The sequence below is a fragment of the Pleuronectes platessa genome, chromosome 23, assembly GCF_947347685.1.
Source record: "Pleuronectes platessa chromosome 23, fPlePla1.1, whole genome shotgun sequence".
NCBI classification, from domain to species: domain Eukaryota; kingdom Metazoa; phylum Chordata; class Actinopteri; order Pleuronectiformes; family Pleuronectidae; genus Pleuronectes; species Pleuronectes platessa.
Genome location: NC_070648.1, coordinates 737,337 through 758,422, shown reverse-complemented (window position 1 = coordinate 758,422; position 21,086 = coordinate 737,337). Strand labels below are relative to the sequence as shown.

Genomic DNA, 21,086 nt, shown 5'->3' with positions numbered 1-21,086 from the left:
GTGAAGTTTATGGAAAAGATTTTTATTCGATGCTGTTTTCTCTATGTAATCGTTCCATTGCATGCTCAGAGGGGAGCATTAACACAACTATATTTTCACAATGAACAAAGTCTGCAGTTTCAATTAGTGCAATCAAACGCTGTTTACATTTTACAACCCAGTAATTGCTTCACTCTCAACTGAACAGTTTCTGGTCACATGAGGAAGCTGTTTCCAGCAGAAAACAGAACTCATGCATGTCTCCACTTCCCCCATCGATTCAGACATGATGTCAAATGATCCGGGATTCAAACGCTACCATCCGACACCATGAAGCTATACACGTCTGACTAATAATGAAAATGACTTCTTGAACGTAAATGTGCCGTGAGCTACCGAAAATTATCTTTTAAGATCAAAAATATTGAACTTGAACTTGGATCTTTTTACTTTGGTCCTTGTCCCATCCACTAACATGGTGGAGGCTGGACTCACGACTAACAATGCAGCTTGGCTCCGGGGAGCAATCAAGATGGCTTCAGTTTTTGGAGCAGTCGTGTTGTCCATCTTTACATCAAGTCATTCAGCAGCTGGAGAGCTGGTCGAGACCAAAACAAGCTCAAAGGAGGGTGAACATGTGCAGGACTCCTGATCACATGCAAAACAGTAATGCAACCGTCTGCTAGCATCATTTTACGTAATAAAAATGTTAACGACGTGTTTACAGCATTATCCACTAAATCAAAAGTGACCAAAAACTCATTTGCTCAGTCGTACAGACATAAGACATGTGGTAGAATCTCTCAACACATACACATGAATATTGTAGAGACAAAATCAAGTTCCTGCCTCAAACCTGAACTCTGAACCTCACACGGCTCAAACTCTCAGTCTTCACTGCTTCACAGTTCGTTGAGACGCTTTAGTACAAGTGAAAAACTGCAAGAAGAAAAGTACGTAGACGAATATTTGGAAAAAGATTCATTAAAAAACGTTTCATAATGACTGATAAACATAAGAAACATTCAGCCCCCCCATAGGGAAGCACTTGTCTTTGGATGCTTTTGGAGGGGGGTGGTGAACCAGTCTGTAGGAGGCCTCCGGCAGCAAGCTGGTCCAGGAGCAGGATGCTGGATCAGGGGCAGGATGCTGGTCCAGGGGCAGAATGCTGGATCAGGGGCAGGATGCTGGTCCAGGGGCAGAATGCTGGATCAGGGGCAGGATGCTGGTCCACATTCCGGTCAGAGTTTGTGACAGAATCTTCTGGAAGTGGATCCACGTGATGAAGCATCTTCTTGTGATCTTCAGGAACCAGCTGTGCAAGATGAACCCTTATTATCGTTTAACATGACATGTTCTTGTGAGCGGACGGAGGACAGAGTTAGAGGCCTGGGGGGTTCAATTATTTGATCATCCAGTCTTTTTCCCCCTGTGTCCGCTACTTGCCATTCTTCAAGGGTTTGGCATTAGAGCTGGAGTTGGTCAACGAGTCTCTGCCTTTGTCCTTGAGCATGACAGCATCCGCATCTCTCTCCTTGTCGCGGCTGTTCTGGCTGTTCTGTCGGCTCTTCCTGCTCGACGAGTCGTTCCCCGTGCCCTCGAACAAGCGGGCCATGAACTCCAGCCCCTCCCGACGGATGTACGACTTTCCTGCGAAGAAGTAGAGCACCGGGTTGACGGAGCTGCTGATGAAGGCGATGGAGGAGGTGACTGCACGGCTGATTTTCCAGATTTTATCCAGCCTGGTGGGTGGAGAAGTGAGCAGAGAGTTTAGTACTTAATAGTTTTAACATTATGGAAAAGTATGTTTATTCACTTGCTAGGACTTGATGGAAATATTGAGACCACTCTTGTTTCTCTACATTTACGCCAGGAGGTGATTAGCTTAACTTCGCAAAACTAGCTAGCCTGCCTCTTTCTAAGGTTACCAGGAAACACACCAACACTGGTCAAGTAAAATAGACAGTTACTATTTCTGTCTAACCCAAGGACACTTCGGCATCCGGATTGTGTCGGAATCGAACTGCCAACCTTCTGATGACGGACAACAGCCACAAGCACCCTCACACAGAGCTCGTTGTGCTGTGGAGAGGAGGTCACAGTTGCTAGCTAGGATAACGATAGCACATTTGACTCAACGCAATTCCCCGTGAAGCCCTGTGTTGCTTTTATACGACTTTAAAAACAGACATTAACTACTGAGCTTTACAGGTGACTGCACAACACTCATCATTCGAGGGGTTTCCAACTGCGTCCAGTATGCTAAGCTAACACAGTTTGACTTATGAAATAATGAACTTTAATTGTTTGTATGATCACTTACGTGTCTCTTACTTGACCTTTTGGCCACAAAGCCGATGTGATCTGGGAGAAACACAACATTTGTTTGATTAGTAACATTAAAAGTTGTGTTTTCAACTTGTCAAACCTTCATTGACAACAGAATACATTTCAAGACTCCATGTTCTCAATGTTCTTCACGTGCGGAGACATGTTTTATGTAGAAGCACGACGCAGGGACGTACTTGCACCATGTTGATGATGTGGTATGGCAGCCACAGGAGACAGAACACCAGCACGATGGCGAGGATGAGCTTCTCACTGCGAATCCGACGGCGGAACTTGGACTGTCGGATTCGGCGTAAGATGCAGATGTAGCTGACTAAAATGACGCCATATGGAATAAAGCAGCCCAACACCAGCTCCAGCATGTACTGCAGGACCGTCTGTGGAGGGGGGACAGGGTGAGGACAGAGGGACAGACACTTCAATATTAAGACATTCTGCATCATGTGAAATTAAAAGACAACGATCTGAAGCCTTCAGTTAAAAGTGACCATAGACCAGTGACTTCATATAAACATGGACGACGCATCACTAGTTATCTTAACTGTCCAGAAATTAAGCTAAAATACCACAGCCAGCCACCAGGTGGCAATCTGAGGCCGGTCCAGTTTTCTTTGAATCTGCTCTTCTGTGTTTCCTGTTATTTATTTGGCCGATTACTAAAGTTATATCTTAGGTAATGAACTCATAATTCATTAGTTTGATTAGCACAGCTGTCCAGAGGTTCTGACCTCAGCTGCACGGCTCAGCTGTTCAGGGAAACATCTGTATTTGACTGGTCACTGTTTTGAGCACATGGGCACAGGGGCGTAGGCAAAGCAGAGATTTGCCATTTTTACCTGGGGCCCCCAAAGTCCCTTGAAACACTTCTGATTGGTCAATGCCAACCACAAACCACAAATGTAATTTTACTTCCCCAAAGGTTGGCAATACAGAAACAAGGCAACCAGCTAAATGTGGTAAAGTAGTAATGAGTCGCACTCGTCTGTTATGCTATTGCAGAATGAAAAGCTGTATTATTTTACTATTCAATAACAGATTTAGGAGACTGGGCCACCTCAGTGAACAGAAGAGAGGATTCTGAGGATCTTCTTCACTCACATCACTGTTTTTATCGTGGAAGGAGTCGCACACCATCGGCTTTCCACGGGCCTCTCTGAAGATGATCGCAGGAATCGAGGCGACCATCACCAGCACCCACATCACAGCTAGCACCCGCATGGTGGTCCTCAGGCCGGTGACCGGGCTGATGCGCAGCGGCCACAGGATAGCCACCAGCCGGTAGAGGCTCATCAGCATGATGATGTAGATGGAGGCGTACATGTTGACCAGACACAAGTAGAAGAGGATCTTGCACATCGCTGTCTTAAACACCCATTTCTTCATAGACAGGTAGACGATGAAGAACGGGGTGAGGGCCATCAGAGAGCCGTCTGCGATGGCCAGGTTGAGGATGAGGAGCGTGGTGATGGACTGCTTCCGAGCGCGAGCCAGGATGCTCCAGATGACAAAGACGTTCCCGGGGAAGCCCAAGAGGAAGACCAGGCTCAGGATGACGGCGCCCACGTTGGTGGGGTGAGTGCTACCCACGATGCTCTCGGGTGGGCCGCTGGTCCCAGAGTTGTTCAAACTGTTGTTTAGAGCCATTTCTGTTACCTGCCAAAGTGAGAACATTGGTGAATGACTTTGTTTAAAGGTCCATTTATTTCAACCAGAGCAGTGCCAGTTCTAAACCGGCCTGGTGGACTGTTCTGTGGTCTTTGCCTGTGTTGATGCTTCACAGCTTCTTCAGAATCAGTCCTGAGAACAGTTCTACAACGTGCTGTCACTTTCTTACTGTTTGTGTTCTGGTTTTTAATAAACAGTCCATGATGCAGAGTGAAGTTAGAAGACTTTACGTTCATCCTATCTGGTTTATCTGAATAAGCTTTATTACTGTTCACATGTGTGGCTAATACACAAGTTTGAGTGATTGATTTACATACATTGGATTTCAGGTATTTCAAATGACAAATGAGAAAACGCTAACAGAAGCTCACAAGTGGGTTTTTTAAAACTCTTAATAAATATGAGTCAGCGTTTCCTTTGCAGTTTCACAGAAAGTTAACAGGAATATGAAAACATTTCTTCCCAGTTCCCAGAAGGACTTTGTTACTCAGCGACTCCGATGAAAGAAAATGTCTCAGCTCTTGAATCCGTCGTTTTGGCACGAGCCCCGGTTTGAAAATACAAGTGTGTATTTGTGTAGAATATACTCGGGCGTGTGGCACAAGTGAAACAAGTTTTAACGGTGGATCTTAATTCCTGAACGACGAGACCAGACACGAGCGGAGAGCAGGAGACATGGTGCTGGTGTTTGAGCAGAGATTCAATATCCTTCTCTCTCTGTTCCTCTTCAAGCCCGACAGATAACATGTATTAATAGTACAATTCAAACACAAAAGCTATTTGAAACGATTAACAGTGGACAAAGATTATTTAGAAATATGATCTAGAGGAAAGAAGCTATAAGATCAGGCAGCGTAACATGAACTCAAATATAAACACAACGTAAAATAGACAAGAAACACAACGTAAAATATGATCATAACATTTATCTACAGTTACTCTGCATCCTGAGATTTTACATGAAACACATTCTCTTTACAGAACATTGGTTAGGTTACTACATTATCTTTATTTAATTTTTTTAAAGCTCCACTCTTCATGTAACTTGAATGTAATTGAATCAGTTAAATTAAATTCAGCCCATTTATGTGATGTTTTAACTCTAAAACTAACAAAATGTGATAATATATAATATTTGTGACAAAGTGTTGTTGAGATGCTTCCGGAAAAATAAACCAAATTAGGATCATGTTTTGATGTAGTGTAAATCTTTAATATTCTGTATTTTTCACATTATTCTGCAAATCCTATAACCACTTCTATAAACTAACAATAACTTGATCATAATGAGAAGTATTGAGCTTGATATTGTTGATTCCTTTTTCCCTGAAGATTAATTGTGTTACACCCAAACTAAGTTTCCATCCACAGTTGAAAATCGTCCCACAACAGAGGCACAGTTTTCTCCTGCTTGAGTAACGTTTGTTTAAAACTAATGTTTAATCGATTTATTAGAAAACAATGAAACATGAATTTATAAATCCGAGCTGCACAGACACACAACAGTTGGTGCAGTTCAGGGATAATTGTCGTGTGGCTCCTGCCAGACAACATGTGTATTAAAACTATTTGAAGTTACTGGAAAAACGTTTAAACAGTAACATGTCATCACCTGCAGAGCATATCTCCAGTACTGGTACGAGGACACGCCCTGAAGACGGCTCCCGCTCTCAATCATTTACGCCCACATCAATATTTTTATTAGCTGCTGTAATTGAGGATTAAACACTGAGTGCGGTCACCAAGGTGACATCGCTACAAACAGAGGCCTCATTCCCTCATGGGTGGTTTCTTTTATTTAATGTATGTATTTATATTTATTCTGTCATGTGGGGTTTTGGTTTTAGATTGTATTTCTTTTATTTAATGTATGTATTTATATTTATTCTGTCATGTGGGGTTTTGGTTTTAGATTGTATTTCTTTTATTTAATGTATGTATTTATATTTATTCTGTCATGTGGGGTTTTAGTTTTAGATTGTATTTCTTTTATTTAATGTATGTATTTATATTTATTCTGTCATGTGTTGTTTTGAAGGCGTTTCATTTCCATACTATTCATAAAGCCTATATAGATATTCACTGTATATAAGTAGAGTTCTTATAGCAGCAGAACTGTGCTTATATAATTCAGTCCAAGCTGTAGTGCACATACTGTTGTAGAATAAACAGGAAGCTCCACAGACTTAATTTGACCTTTTGGGACTTTAGACTCTGGTGATATTTTATGAAAAATCATAAGGTAATAATCATTAGGTTATAACTAATTAAGTTATTTGACCTTTGTTGTTCTTTTTCGTTTCATTCCAAGCACAGACCTCAGCTTCATACATCCTACTTGTTTCCTAAATAATAGATCACAGTGAGTCAGGTTCATTCAGATTTCTTATGGGGCACATTGGAAACTATCAAAGTTGACCAACTCGCTTTAATTAGAAGTTAAGAATATAATGAATGAGACTCACAATGCAGGACAGTGACCAGGAGAACATTGTCTCTCTCTAATGTCACTGCACATTGCCAGCGACACGTAGGTCCTTCAGAAATACACAGATTTATGCTTGAAAACCCCAGAGCTGTCCCTTGTGTTGTGTTTCCCGTGGGCCGGAGTTTCAGGTGCACACACACACACACACACACACACTCCTTTCAGATGAATCACTGCTGAGAGGAACAGTTTTTCAAGGTTTCAGGAGAAGAATAGACTGAAGACGTGTAACCACATGGCCAGTGTTTACAGAGAGCCGGTCCGACCACATTGACAGTGGCCTCGGAGCAGCAGCAGCCACTCACACTGTGACAAGTTGTGCAACAGCCCAACGGCGACACACTACACAACAACAATCTGCAGCTTGTGAACGCATCTGGATTCTGTTGTCATTTCTCCTGTGGTTGGCAGGTTTCCTCTCTTTCTCCACATTTTATTGCGTTGTTATTATAATTTGTACAAACAGACCGTGCGACACAAGTGACCACATTACACAACTTCACTGAAAAGGTGTGTGTGTGTGTGCATCGTGTGACTCATGCACATACTTGCAAAAACCCTCCCGGTACACAGGAATGGAACAACGCACAATAAACAATGGTGAAACAGGTTAAGTTGACGCGTTGCTGAAACTGAACAAGTCGCAGGCGTCAAATGAACCAAACATTAATGTCTCAACACACAATGACACACAACAACAGGTCGGAAGCAAAAACTCCTAAAAACCCTTTAAACTACAGGTTCCCTTCAGCAGCAGGGCTCTGATTGACTGCAGTGATTTGCAGCCGCTGCAAACACAGTGTTGTCACTGACACACAAACCAACACACACTCATGAATGAGACACACACTCACCAGGGCATCAGACGTAAATCCCAGGAGAATAAAGAAGACACAAAAAGCTGGAGAAGAAGTCTGATTATATTGGATTTCTCTCTCCCACACACATTTTCAACCCACCCAGTTACTCTCCCTCTTTCTTTCTCGCTCTCCCTCCTTGTCTCTCCATTGATGTGTCATACTTGCTGTAACATGTATTTGCAGGGAGCGGGGGGGGGGGGGGGGGGGGGGGGGGCGTGTCGCCCTTCTCTGGTCTGCCTCTGCCCAGCCGGCCTGTCAGTTGCCTCATGTGTTGAGTGAAGGTTCCACCTGTGACGAGTCCACTTCACGGTTTACTTCATCCAGAGGGCATCATGATGTCATACTCTCACATAGTTCCACTCGACCACCCCCCCCCCCCCCCATAACTACACCAGGATGTGAATGTCATTCCAATCAGGATGAGTCACAAACTGCTTGAGCGAGACAAGCCTCTCTGTAGGTATTCGTCCATCAATTGTCTTCAGAGCTCGGCCCTCGAGGGCCACGATGAGGCTAGCCAAAGGGGGGGGGGGGGTGAAACCCTGCAGAGCGCCATGCAGCGAATCACAGGGCGGACATTATACAAGCACCCATCGATTCCAGTTCATCTCAAAGGTATCAGATGAGGTTAAAGTTGCAGGTAAATCACAATCTCCCTTCAAGGATCATCTCATGACAAATTAGCCTCTTGAGGCACAAGTCAATGTGTTTGGGCGTCCAGGGACGACAGCGGGCCAACTCTCCCCGTTACACGTTCAAGTCCAGTGAGTCCACATGAGTCGGACTTGAACGTTTCTCCACACAAAACACAACCAGTGCTACCAGACGTCATTTAGGCTCATCTCTATACTCTACTGATCCCAAAGCACCTTCAGGCATCCTGAAGAGCCACAGAGGTCAAAGTCAAAGGCTGTGGCCTCAGTCAGCAAGTTATCAGTCAGAATCCAAAACAACAAACTCAAGCAGAAGCAGCTCTGGTGATGAGCACCTCCTCTGCAGGGAGGAGGTGCTCTGTAGGGGCGACTGTCGCTGCACATGAAGACAGATCCGTTCTATGGATTTCAGTTCATGTGCTCCACCTCTTCTTCTCTCCACAGGGGTCATTTACCTGTGACCACGTCAGATAGATAGATAGATAGATAGATACATAGATAGATAGATAGATACATAGATAGATAGATAGATAGATAGATAGATAGATAGATAGATACATAGATAGATAGATAGATAGATAGATAGATAGATAGATAGATAGATAGATAGATAGATAGATAGATAGATAGATAGATAGATAGATAGATAGATAGATAGATAGATAGATAGATAGATACATAGATAGATAGATACATAGATAGATAGATAGATAGATAGATAGATAGATAGATAGATACATAGATAGATACATAGATAGATAGATAGATAGATAGATAGATAGATACATACATAGATAGATAGATAGATAGATAGATAGATAGATACATAGATGGATAGATAGATAGATAGATAGATAGATAGATAGATAGATACATAGATAGATAGATGGATACTTTATTAATCCCGTGGGAAATTCAGATCATCCAGCAGCTTGTACACTTCACTGACATACATATATAAATCACACACAGAGAACATATTTACAGATACTGCTCGGACCTGAGCCCCCCCGGTCTTGTCCCTGCACATTCACCTGCAGAGTCTGTTGATGGAGACTGGAGCCACAGAGCAGCCACAGCTGGAGCAGCCGTCCTCTCCAGTCTCCTCCTTATGGTCCCAGCAGTCCTCGCTGCAGCCTCAGCACTAACTTAACTCTCTCCTCATTATGATTGGATGGTAACTGGCTCCTGGCAGCAGAGCCACACATGGTTCACTCCACCTTGGTGCTGCTGCAGCTCGTCAGCAGTTCCCTGATGAGCGTCTCAGAGGGACAGGAGCGTTGCTGGGTTTCATCGAGGTGAGCGGGAGGAACCAGTTGGATCAGTGGGAGGAGTCCCCTGACTGAAACCAGTTTTACACAGCAGGATAACTTCACTAGCCCTGGTGAGGGAGAATCCGACGATGAATAACATGCAGCTGCCAGGATTCATGAAAACGTGTCAATACTTGATGCTTTAGCTTCATTTTGTTTTTGTTTTGATTTATTTTTTACACAACGAAGCTTCTGTAAGAGCTGATTTTAAAATCATATTAATCGGTTTATAAGTGATGACGTCAGCAACAAATTTTTCTGATTATTTCGACACCACATGAATGCTGTGTTCAGATCAGGCTTTATTTATTACTAAGGATTCAAATCCCTTCTTAAAACACTGTTACCTTCATTCTATTGTCTTAATCTTCATGTAACTTTGTCAAGAAATTAAGAAATAAAGTTGATAATTATTTTTACAATGCCTGTATCTATTATTTAAAAGTCAGAGGTTCTGAATTTCAAATCTGGGAAAGAAAGCCTGTGTTACTCAGTGTAGAGCATGTATTGTAATTTTATATTTTAGTGTGAATATGATGTTAATTATAATATATTTTACTGTGTGATTATGATGCATATTTAATATTTTGATGTGTCATTATGTTAATTCTATATTTCTTGCTTTTCTATTTTTTAAACTTGTCTAAAGTCTCTTTAAGCAAAGTTTAAAGTATTATTATCATTATTATGAAGTCTGAAACACAAACATTTGCCAAATAAATGGAAAAATACGGAATAAGACAGGAGATTGTAACTTTATTAGTTCTTATTAGTGCATTCATCAGCTCCGCTTTCATGTTGACAGATACACATCCGATGGTCTGGCACTGACAGCGCCTCTGATTTAACAAAGCATCGTTCCTGCTGTAGGGAGCCCCCTGTCAGCCAGAGCGTGTAAGTGCACTTTAAACACGCTTACACCAAAACCCTGAAGAACAAAACCCTTAAAACAATGGACGGATAAACACTTGAATCTGACCCTTCAAGTTTTGGAAAAGTGATTTTTTATCAATCACTTTAATATAAAGAATGAAGAGCATAAAAGTTCAGTTAATCATCAAAACAACTTGAAGTGAAAATACTTATTAAAACGATTGCATTACATGATAATCAGATAATTCCAGTTAGATAGAATATCTTTATTGCCTCTGTATCGGCTCAGTAGCCATCGGGGGAATCGTCCTCCGGTTTCTGGTTCGTTTATTAACATCTTCTCTGGCATCTGTTTACTTCAGAGCGAGGGCGAGTGTTAGCGAGTGGATCGAGTTGGAGCTGACGGATGTTGAAGAGCATTTACTTCTTCTTAAAGAACAAAGAATAGAAAGTTAACATTTAGCAGCTAAAGAGATTTTTCTCCAACGTAAACTTTGGAATCAAAAACTAAACCAAGCCAAGAGAAGAGTGAATGTGGAATAAACACTATATGTGATTTGAAAAGGTGTCCAGGTTTTTCCACTCACTGCCACCTAGTGGCCGAGAAATCAGTTATTTCAATTTTAAATCTTTGCCTTTGTCATAGACGGCGTGAAATGCCATCACAGCTGCCTCCTGTGGAGAATTAGCTCCCTTCACTGCCTCGTATGCAACAGCTCCTCCTGCTGCTGCTCCTGCTGCTCCTCCTAGTGACATCACAGCTGCAGTACTGAGCCCCAGGACTTGACCTCCTACTGCTGCTATGACTTTCTTAGCTGGAATTAGTTTATGTAATTCTGAACAGTCCTTTATAGATGTGATATCTACTCCAATCATGAATGCTGCACCACATAAAGCTCCTAACAGCACTCCTGTTACGGTTCCTGTGAGTTTGATCAGAAGCCGTTTAAGCACATTGGTTTTCGCCCTCTGTCGGATCACGTCCTGCGATGTGTTGACTGACGACAGCTGTAGACGCTGCTCCTCCATCTTTATCTCCTCACTCACTCCTTGCAGTGTTTTATTGGTGTAGCAGCCCCCTTTATTTTCCCTCACCATCTTGTCTATTGTGGTCAGAAGCTCTTCTGCCTGGAACTGGTTGCTCCTGTAGTCATTCTTCTGGTTGTTGTTCCAGGCTATGTTATCGAAGACGTGGCACCGGCCCCCGCACATCTCCACCAGATCACTCAGATTCCTGTTCTGACCGACAAACTCCTGAATGCGCTGCCCCTCCTCAAGCTGCTTACCGTGAGTGAACACGATTACAGCATATTTCAGAGCATCGTCAGAGAAATATTGAAGTATTTTCATGATGGTGGCCTGTTCGTGCTCAGTGAATCTTTCCACTTTAAGCACAATGAGGAAAGCATGAGGCCCCGGGGCCAGCTCCACCATACACCTGGTTACCTCAGGTCTCAGGTCCTCCTCAGACCGGTCTGTATCAAACAAACCAGGAGTGTCGATCAGAGTGATGCTCCTTCCATGAACTGCTCCGGTCTCCGCTTGACATTGACTTGTTCCCGAGCTGGAGGAGGAGCTTGTTCTGAACAACTCCTCGGCTCCTAACAGGCTGTTAGCCAGGGCGCTTTTCCCAGATCCAGTTTTTCCCAGCAAGACGATCCTCATCGGACCCGTCGCTGGAGGAGAAGAGTGACAACGACAATATCTATAGTAGAAGTATTCACTTTCTTGTCTTCAGGAGTCCTAAGTGATAGTAAAAAATAACTAACTAACTCTAATCTGTTATATGGATAATTACACTTTTATGAAAATAAAAGAAACAATGAAGACAGATATTTTGAAAAGATATTATTCGTCTACAGCACAGTGACAAATTTTAAGGGAGTATTCGATTTAGACGATAAAGTCATGATATTCAACAGTAAAGTCAAACTCTGGCAAACACATGTTCTCTGTGTTGGTTATTTCTTAAAAATATATATATTCTTCTTTATTCTCATAATACTGTGACTTTTATTCTTCTTGTACTTGGGACTTTCTTCTTGTAATATTATGACATTATTTCTGCAATCTGTGACTTTTCTATCTCTTTCATTAATGCTGCCTTTAGTTACCAGGGGCTGGAGGTCCTGGTCTCTACTCACCTTGGTCTGGTTGATGAATATCCTCTATGAATCCTTTGAAGACCTGCGGAAACAAGGAACTACGTTTACTGTTCATATCTGATGCTGAAAAGATTAGCTGATGTTTAGAGCTTGGTGGTTTCAAAATTAAATTTACAATTTCTACTATTAAGCCTGAGACATGTTTATATAATGTAAAATAGTTTCTGTGTGAATTTGACATAAAAGAAATCCACATTTGGAAAAGACATTTCTGCTGGTTCTTATATTTTATATCTTATGAAGTGTTAATGCATTTCCCTTATACCTCAGGAGCCTGCGTGTCCGAGGGGTGGATGGTGATTCGGACCAGGAGCGGCGTTCTACTGGCTCGGTTCTGTTTAAATCCAAGGACCTCCTCCAGTAGAACCCTGGCAATCACGCTGTGAGGAAAACGCAAGGCAGCACCCGCCCCGAGCACCGGGAGAGCCACAGATCCAAACCCCCTGTTCTCACAGGAAGTCAGGATGCTGCTGATGCCCAGTCTCAGAACCTGCAAGGGGTCAGAATTCAGTGAAGCAGGAACTGCAGTATGGTGAAGAAAGTGGAAAACTGAGTGAGCTCACACTGAGACACTAATGAAACCCACTGCTTCACCTGGACTGCAGTTCCATCCTCGTCATCATCCCAGGGAACCAGGTTGAGGAAGAAGATTGCTTTAGATGGAAGTCCAGTGACACCTTCCACCAGAACCGCATCGCCGGGCATTGATTCCTCTCCTGATCCATTTATAAACCGAGGAATCAAATCAGACTGGGATCCGACTATGTTGGACAAAATGTTACCAACAAGTGTAGAGAGAGGATCGTGTCCAACCATAGGAGACACCAGGGCATCCACCTACAAGGGAGGCAGAAGATGAAAGGTTCCTCATCCTCTCACAAGCCAGCCACAGACAGCAGCAGTATAAGTCTTTAACAATTTATAAAGGTTCTCACCTGCTGGGTCTCGATGGTTCCCTGAACAATCTCCACATGGACATTGTCTCCAGGAGCTCCAGCAGTGGCTCCTCTTGTCGTGTCTCCTCCTGCAGCGTCCGTCTGGAACCTCACATCACGAGGTGGACTGTTTCCGGTACTTCTCCCTGGGAAGAGCCTGTCACATGCTTCCTGCAAGGCCCTCACCACCTCGGTTCTGTTATCTATGAGGATGACTGTTCTCAGACTTCTACCTCCCTGAGTGCAGAACTCTCTCACAGCCGTCACGATGGCCTCAGAGCACACGTTCACAGGAACCCCAAACAGACCCGAGCTGATACAGGGCATGGCTACAGACCTGAGCTCCATGCTCTCTGCCACATTCAGAGTGAACTGGACAGTTCTTTCCAGCAAGGACCTTTCTCTGCCACCTGCAAAATGTGGGTTCCCCCCTGTGGTCGCCTCCACGTCTCCTGTAGGGACTTTCCAAGCCTGCTTCACTAAGATGTCTCGCTCTCTTTGTACCTCAGGACCACCTGTTTTACCCATCGCAGCAGCAACATCACAAGAGTTCTCCAGATGTTCACGGGCAGCGTCAACCAGGACATCAGCGTCCTGTTTGCTGAGGTCCCCCTGACACACCAGCACCTGGAGGCTAGAGCTGGACACTGTTTGGTTTCCTTGTCTCAAATTCAAAGATACCATCAGGTCAGTGGTGTCCTGAACAAGGGAGTCGAGAAATGGACCCAACAGGTTCCTGACCTGAGTCACTTTGCTGTTTGGACCTTCCAGCGCCAGCACGCACCCAGAGGAAAGCGTTAGAGGATGGAAGGAAACGTCTGAAAGGTCAAAACCAGGCAGCTGCAGAAAGTCCTGTAACTCGTGTGCTAACTCTGGGAAAGGGAGACTTATTCCGTTTTGCAAAATATATTGAATGACATACTCATTCAACTCCTCAACTTCTTTGGTGTGACCTAGTAGGCACACTGTGCTGTCTGCATAAAACACTGCCTGAGCCCTTAGCTGCCCCTGGTTCATCTTAGAGGTTTTGGACTTGAGCTTTTCCCGAAGTTGAGATGGAACAGCCGAGCTATGAGGAAGGTCAATCTTGAGTTCTTTGAACTTATCTTGCATTTTATTTGCTGCGTTGTCCAGTTGATCAGGTGAGAGGGAGAAGAAACAAAGCTCTATGTCACGTAACTCTATTTCCACCTCGTCACCAACCCCTAGGAAGTCCTTCAGCGCCCCTGGACCTCCATAAGCCTTCCTTATGAAGGCCAGAAGATGTGGGCTCATGTTAGAAACTCTCCTTTCTACCACCAGGTTCTCTTTACCAGAGATCCACTCTCCAGCCTCAACAACATCCTTCAAAGAACCTTCTAGAGCTACCTGACCTGCATCTCTCCGTGTGACCTGAACTCCAGGAAAACGTTTTCCCAAGCCCTCCTCAATCTCTCTCCAGAGGAGGCGGAGTTTAGCGTCACCCAGTCGACGGATGCTGGTTTGCTTCTCACCAGATCGACCTTGAACCTCCACTGCGGCTGCAATGGGAGGACTGGAGGCTGCAATGGGAGGACTGGAGGCTGCAATGGGAGGACTGGAGTTCACGATGGGAGGATTGGAGGCTGCAATGGGAGGACTGGAGGATTCCAGGCTTCCTCGAACCACGAGCACCAGAGTCTCATTTCCAACCGCCACCACGTGCTCAGATCTCTGCAGGACACGTTGCTGATCTAAGAAGGGAAAGAAGATTAGAACCAACAAAGAACTCTAGAGCGCAAAGACAAATCCAGAAAGAAATCCAAACACATGTGAAACTAAGTTAACGTCTTCAAATTAAGGTACAAAACAGTCCAGATCTCCTGAGGGGTTTCATGGGTTGATATGCAGTGCTAATCTAGTTTTATATGGTTCTATTCATTATATATACATTTTTCTTCTATTTAACATCTAAACTGTTTGAATTGCATTTATCCTTTTGTCTTTGTAAAGCACTTTGTAACTGTGCTTTGTGAATAAAGGTGTTACTCATCTGTTGTAGACCAGCAGGGGATTCACCTCCTGTTTCACCAGTTGTCTTTCCTCCTCTTATGAAGTACTTATAATAATTTCTCTATTTTCAAAGCACAGCCACATAAGTGAAACACTGGAAACAGATTTCAGCATGACAACATTACAATAATAATGAATCTAGTACTTCAGTCTGCTGTATTTGCTTGGACAGGGTGTTCCAGAGCCTTGGGACTCTCATTTCTAAAAGCTCTACACTCCTATATGGGGACAGAACTATATATATATATATATATATATATATATATATATATATATATAAGTTTATTTCTCAGTCAACTCAACACTCGTATCTCGACATGGCTCATTGACACACACCTTGTGGGTTTCCATGCAACCAGCTGTTATGTAGTGTTACTGATTTTCACCGGGTGCGGTCCAGTCACGAGGGAATCAAACCGCAGTGACTTGTTTGTTCTTCTACTTTAAAACAAATGCTCGTGCGTAAAAGTCAACAAACTCAGCCCAGTGCGCGTCACCGACGAAAGTGAAAGTGTTTTGGTGGTTTCAAGTGAACACATTTCCCAGTAACCAGGACAGAGTTAATATCACATCATATCTGTTATGAACACTTCCACAGTCAGGAACCTCTTTGGTTCTTGACGCTCTGATCAAACTGAATCTAAGCTTCAAATCGTTTTTACGCACGTGACAAGAGGCTCCACTTATTAAACAACACTAACAGTAAGTTATTCAGTGATGTGCGCGTGTGGTGACAAACCTGTTTGACTGGTGAACGCGACCCTGAAGACCTCATCGCGCACGCGGGTCAGCGGTCCGAGGGCAGCTCCTCCTGACCTGCGGCGCAGAGAGAAGTACCTTTCTATCGCCCTCCACTGATGCTGGAGCAGCTGACTGGGGCACTCAAAGAAAACTGGATACTGGGGCACGTCCCCCATCGTCCTCCTGTGGGAAGAGGTGCACGCGCACTGGTTCAGCCTGGAGGAGCGCCGGACCTCGACTGACCAGTGGACTGTCTGCGCGTCTCTGGCGGAAACGATCCACTAGGAGGAGGGAGGGCCAAATATGGGTTGCCATGCTTTTGGGCAGAAGGATATGTTAACCCTGTCGGGGATCATGTCGAGTTATTCTGACACGTCTCAAAGAAATATATCATATATATAACAAGCTTTGTTTGTGTAACACTATCTGACATAGGTACGTCTCAAGAGGATACAACTATAAAACAAAACAAAACTGACCCGGAAAAGAAAGATTTTTCTCTTTTAAAATATTATTTTAAAAAGGGATTTCTATTGAATTATATTTTGGACAAATTGCAAAGTTGGTGGAATTCCTTTGAGTGTGTGGAACTTTATGAGAAACCTTCTAAGAACAAAAAGTTAACTAGTCTGGGTGGAGCAGTTTCTCTCATCAGTGCCTGATGGATTCATCCTCTCAGAACAAGTCCAGCAAGATGCTTATTGTATTCATTATTCCTCCTTCTTAGCCTCAAAACTCTACGTTATTATTTTAATATTACACCTCTTCTCAACTCCCGTTTACATTTCTGAACCTTGTTAATTCTTTTCTTTCAGGAACCGTCGACCCTTCAGAACTCGGCTTCGTTTCGAAGCAGCTTTTAAAGTCTATAATGATAATACTATTAATTCAATGTTAACGTTGGTAAAGAACCAAAGACACCTGCTAACCTGCACTGTGAGTTTACATCTGTATTCCCTCTATCACTTTGATTCAAATATGTTCTTTGCGTCATGGAAAATTCCCCGGAGCCAGATCCACTCCTGAAATACTTCTCTGAACCACAACAACACTAAATATTTATCTGTTTAACTAAATTCTTTAATCAAATCACAAACTTTCACACAGTTTAATACTGAAACATTTTACTGTCATGAACAGAAGATCAGAAAAAGGATATTCAGCTCGGGGGGGTTTGGCACAAGAGGCTTCCACTTCAGAAAGCAAACAGTGCCTGAGGGCATTTCTGTCAATGCAAATATTTGACAGTGTTCTTTTGTTCTTCTGTGTTCTCCAGTGTTTCTGACTTCATCCTCCCGTGTCACACATCATATAAAATACAGCAGATCTGATCTCAGATCTGTCATCTTATACTTGTGTTGCACACTGAGCAAGAGTCACATTAGAGGTTAAATATCATCTTTGCAGATATCTGGAAATACGCAAACATGCACTGTGCACACGTACATTCACACATTTTGTAAGTGAGCTTTTGAGTTATTGGGATTTCCTCGTCTCAGCAGAATAAGGCAGAAAATAGTATGAGTCCACATCAGTTATCAGTAAGTGTGTGTGTGTGTGTGTGTGTGTGTGTGTGTGTGTGTGTGTGTGTGTGTGTGTGTGTGTGTGTGTGTGTGTGTGTCCTTAACGTCTTCCTCTCAGGCGCTCACAAACACTAGTCTGGCGGTGTAGGCCAGGTCAGCGAGGTAAAGCAGGAAGTTGAGGCCCGTGAGCACAGACGAGGCGATCAGCTTTGAGGAGGCGCTGCTCCTGACCTGGTAGCGTTTGTCGAACTGGAACACGGGCCAGATGATGGTGGCCGTCAAGTACATGACAACCGCCAGGAGCCCGTACGCCGACAGGAACTTGGAGAAGGGGATGGGGAGACAGCCGGTGCACTCGCCCACGCACAGCACCACCACAGCCATGGAGAGGATGAAGCAGATGCAGTACACGGCCATGCACCACTTGAGAGCCGGATGCTGGTCATAGGACACGGGGTCGCTGACGAGAATGAAGATAATACAGGCCACGAAGGTCTGGAACACCTTCAGCAAGCCCGGAGCCGTGGCCATGTAACCCGCCGTCTCCCCCGGCCTCGCTTTAGTTAAGCTCACCTCCCCCATGTAGGCCACCGCTGCCAGGCAGGAGAAGACGGTGGACACGATGCGATGGTCACGGGCCTCGCTGCGCCCCGGCTGGTCCCTGAGGAAGAAGAGTGGGAAGATGACAGAGGCTGAGAGGCAAAGGAGGGCGGCGTAGCAGGCTATAGTGATGGGGAAGTTGGACCAGGAGACTGGGATTCTCGACTGGAGGCCAAACTGGTGCACCAGCAGCACCAGCAGGGTGCACGAGAAGCTGAACGCCCAGCAGAAGATGCACCAGTCAGCCATGCCTCCGTGCGGCAGCGAGCCGGCGTGCGCCGCGGCACTGAAAGCCACGCAGGTGAATAACAGGGCGGCCACGCGCACCCACAGCAGCTGGGAGGTGGGAAACACGATCAGAGGCATGTTGGGATATGTTCAGAGTTCAAAGAGGCTTCTGTCGTCCAGCGGGGGTCAAAGATGAGGATTGAAAACTGAGCGTGGGATCCTGTGTTGGCTGCTCGTCACATGACCTGCAAAAAAAGACCAAAAAAAGCAGAGAGCAGCAGATGAAACAGATGCAGGGTTTTGAAATGAGTATTTAGTATTTCAGTATTTATTTAGTAGTTTCTCTTCTTGGAATGGGAGGGAGGGCGAGGCTGCAGCTCACCACTAGATATCATCAACAGGTCAGTTTAGGCCTCGAAGCTGAGAACCTGGAACATCAGGCAGCTGCAGATTTGAATATCTTTATTTTTATTTCCACCCCTGACATGTTGAGACTCACACTAAAGTTGTGTGATGAATCTTGGTCGTTCAAGCTGTGACCTGTGTAGTGCTGGTTGTGTAGGACGTTCTGTACAAACACACAACTAATTTCATTAGCCACTAACCCCGATGCCACTTCCTGTTTTGTGTAACGAACGCAGGAAGCAGCTCTGAGGAGCTAATGGCTCCGCAGGAAAACCAGCACTTCATCACAAAGGGGGACTCAGAGGGGGGGGCCCCGACACAGCCATCGAGTCTCTCTTGAGGAGCCTCCCCCTCGGACACATGGGTTCTCACATACAGCCACAATGTCCGGAGATCATCTGCAGTTCAGTGCATGTCAGAAAGCAGCTGTGGTGACTAATTTATTAAAAGAAACACACTGCTAACAGGACAGGGGGCCAATCAGATATCAGTGGGGCCGGTTCCCCCCTTGGATCCGCCCCTGTATCTGCCCCTCTGGCTGACAGGAAACCACTCTTTGGTTTGCGTTTTTACTCCTTTAAATAGTTTGTTAGCATTCATTACATCCATACCTAACCGCTGCCTTTTAATATATATATGAACCAACCTGAGAACTACTGTAGAAAGCTCCGTTTACACCGAGTACTGAAACTTCTTGAAATCCTTCCTGGTTCTCTTCCTGTTGAACCAGAACCAGGTCTGCACACAGCCGCACCGTGAGACCACATGAGGCTCAGAGACCGTTACGCGGATGTTCAGAGGATCGAACCCAGTAAACCTGATGCACACAGTGGTACGCTCCAAATAGCGGACATACCGCGCCCCGGCCGCTGAGCCATTGTGATCACACACTCCAGGAATAGCCTCGAGCTGCTTCCTCCTGCCCCGCCGCCCTGAGAGAGACACGCTCCGGTGAGAAGGTCTTACCGTGATGATGTTTCCTTTGGTGGGTTTTTAAAACAAGATTAAAGTTGCTGAAGGTCTGTGCGCACTCTGCGGCTCATCATCATCATCCTCCTCCTCCTCATCATCATCTTCCTCCTCCTCCTCCCAGCAGCGTGTCCCCCGCCCCGCACTGAGCCTTATTTGGTAAAGAGCAGGAACCTTCTCCGATGAGCCTCCACCCAGTCCACCCAGTCCCACCACAGCCATGTTGCATGGAGGACCATCACGCGTGCAGCTCCCACCGGGCTCCAGCAGGGACTCACTCTCTTCCAGATGTTTGTCTGCTGCAGAGCCAGATGTTCACATGTTCTGATGGGGCTGAGGGTTCATATTAAAGTAAACACGAACCTTCAACTTCCCTAAACTATTATTTACCAATAAAGCAGTGTTGAATATTGCACATATTTCCATATTTTTTTGGGGTCACATTCTTATTGTGTAGGTTTATAATCGAGTACTTGTTTATTAATTTGCTTGCTCTATATATATTTTTGTACTTCATATGCTTGTAATGCACCACAGCTAATTATGTGTATGTTGACAACCTGTTAACAAGTCATGACTGTTTCAATAACCACTTAAAAAATTGTAATAACAACGTAACAAATGTGATATGAACAAAAATGTCTTCTCAAATGATCCACTTATTACTTTCTACTGTCATATTCACTTGATAATAATTCATTATTGTTATTATTAGCTGATAAACTGAGATGTGTGTGTCCGGAGCCGGTGGCCCCGTCCTGCAGTAGCGCGCTGCAGCCGGGCCAGGCCGCTGCTGTGCGCCGTGTGAGCTGTTCGAGGACCCGCTGGAGGATCAGACAGAATAACAACACAGCGGAGGAACCAGGACACGATCCGGAGCAGAAACAGGCTGAGATCAGCCCTGGAGCTCAGTGTCGGACCCCGGGAGAGAGAGGCGAACCCGCCTCGTACCTGTGAGACTTGCTCCGGAGAGGAGACCCCCGGGTGGAGCTCTGCTGGAGCCGTACTCCCTGGTAGCTAGCCGGCTAACTTGCAGCGTTACTGCCTGAATTTGCACCAAAAACTGGGGTTAATCGCGCCGGAGTGGTGCGTGGACACCCACATCCCCCGTCACCCCTCTACCCGCATGCAGGTGAGGTCCCGCCTGTCGCCTTGTCCCGCAGAACCAGCCGGTTAGCTTGCTAGCTCGGAGGAAGGAGCGACCCGTCGGCGCAGCTGCGAGCCGGTGACCCGCACGTTCGCTCGGCGTGAGCACCAGCGCCATGCCGCGGCTTGAAAGCGGCCTGTCCGCGGAGCTAACCCCGGCGAG

At 44.9% G+C, this 21,086-nt stretch overlaps 3 protein-coding genes and 1 long non-coding RNA gene across 6 annotated transcripts; 1 reads left to right on the top strand and 3 right to left on the bottom strand.

Annotated features, from left to right (window-relative positions):
* Position 1: 1 nt before the first annotated feature.
* ltb4r2a (leukotriene B4 receptor 2a) lies at positions 2-9,896 on the bottom strand. 2 transcript variants are annotated; one of them, XM_053415728.1, is made up of 5 exons: positions 9,029-9,896; positions 3,427-3,981; positions 2,505-2,705; positions 2,303-2,343; positions 2-1,721 (listed from the first exon to the last, which is right to left on the bottom strand). In XM_053415728.1, exons 2-5 carry the CDS (start codon positions 3,970-3,972, stop codon positions 1,418-1,420), a joined length of 1,092 nt encoding a protein of 363 aa, XP_053271703.1. In that variant the 5' UTR covers positions 3,973-3,981; positions 9,029-9,896; the 3' UTR covers positions 2-1,417. The 2 variants fall into 2 exon arrangements, with proteins under 2 accessions (XP_053271703.1, XP_053271702.1); XM_053415727.1 differs by lacking the exon at positions 9,029-9,896 and adding an exon at positions 7,336-7,500.
* LOC128429882 (uncharacterized) lies at positions 1,160-3,919 on the top strand. Its single transcript, XR_008333917.1, has 2 exons — positions 1,160-2,723; positions 3,364-3,919. It is a non-coding gene; the product is annotated as an uncharacterized LOC128429882 (long non-coding RNA).
* Positions 9,897-10,043: 147 nt separating the features above from the next.
* Positions 10,044-16,975, bottom strand: LOC128429869 (uncharacterized). The gene is made up of 6 exons (XM_053415720.1): positions 16,051-16,975; positions 13,281-14,992; positions 12,940-13,182; positions 12,611-12,835; positions 12,325-12,367; positions 10,044-11,856 (listed from the first exon to the last, which is right to left on the bottom strand). The coding sequence occupies exons 1-6, from the start codon at positions 16,226-16,228 to the stop codon at positions 10,793-10,795; spliced, it is 3,465 nt and encodes a 1,154-aa protein (XP_053271695.1). The 5' UTR covers positions 16,229-16,975; the 3' UTR covers positions 10,044-10,792.
* A 135-nt stretch (positions 16,976-17,110) lies between these two features.
* On the bottom strand, positions 17,111-20,071 carry LOC128429876 (myeloid-associated differentiation marker homolog). 2 transcript variants are annotated; one of them, XM_053415731.1, is made up of 2 exons: positions 19,775-20,071; positions 17,111-18,648 (listed from the first exon to the last, which is right to left on the bottom strand). In XM_053415731.1, the coding sequence occupies exon 2, from the start codon at positions 18,539-18,541 to the stop codon at positions 17,690-17,692; it is 852 nt and encodes a 283-aa protein (XP_053271706.1). In that variant the 5' UTR covers positions 18,542-18,648; positions 19,775-20,071; the 3' UTR covers positions 17,111-17,689. The 2 variants fall into 2 exon arrangements, with proteins under 2 accessions (XP_053271706.1, XP_053271707.1); XM_053415732.1 differs by lacking the exon at positions 19,775-20,071 and adding an exon at positions 19,455-19,768.
* Between the last annotated feature and the right edge of the window lie 1,015 nt (positions 20,072-21,086).

Bases quoted from the DNA above. Each gene is read 5' to 3' on its own strand.
- LOC128429869 (XM_053415720.1), bottom strand. From the start codon at position 16,228: ATGGGGGACGTGCCCCAGTATCCAGTTTTCTTTGAGTGCCCCAGTCAG. The intron at 14,993-16,050 runs GTTTGTCACCAC...TTCCCTTCTTAG, and splicing joins CGCGTTCACCAGTCAAACAG to ATCAGCAACGTGTCCTGCAG. The intron at 12,836-12,939 runs GTGAAGCAGTGG...GACCCCTTGCAG, and splicing joins AGGATGGAACTGCAGTCCAG to GTTCTGAGACTGGGCATCAG.
- ltb4r2a (XM_053415728.1), bottom strand. From the start codon at position 3,972: ATGGCTCTAAACAACAGTTTGAACAACTCTGGGACCAGCGGCCCACCC. The intron at 2,344-2,504 runs GTACGTCCCTGC...TGTTTCTCCCAG, and splicing joins ACATCATCAACATGGTGCAA to ATCACATCGGCTTTGTGGCC. The intron at 1,722-2,302 runs GTAAGTGATCAT...TCCACCCACCAG, and splicing joins AAAGGTCAAGTAAGAGACAC to GCTGGATAAAATCTGGAAAA.
- LOC128429876 (XM_053415731.1), bottom strand. From the start codon at position 18,541: ATGCCTCTGATCGTGTTTCCCACCTCCCAGCTGCTGTGGGTGCGCGTG.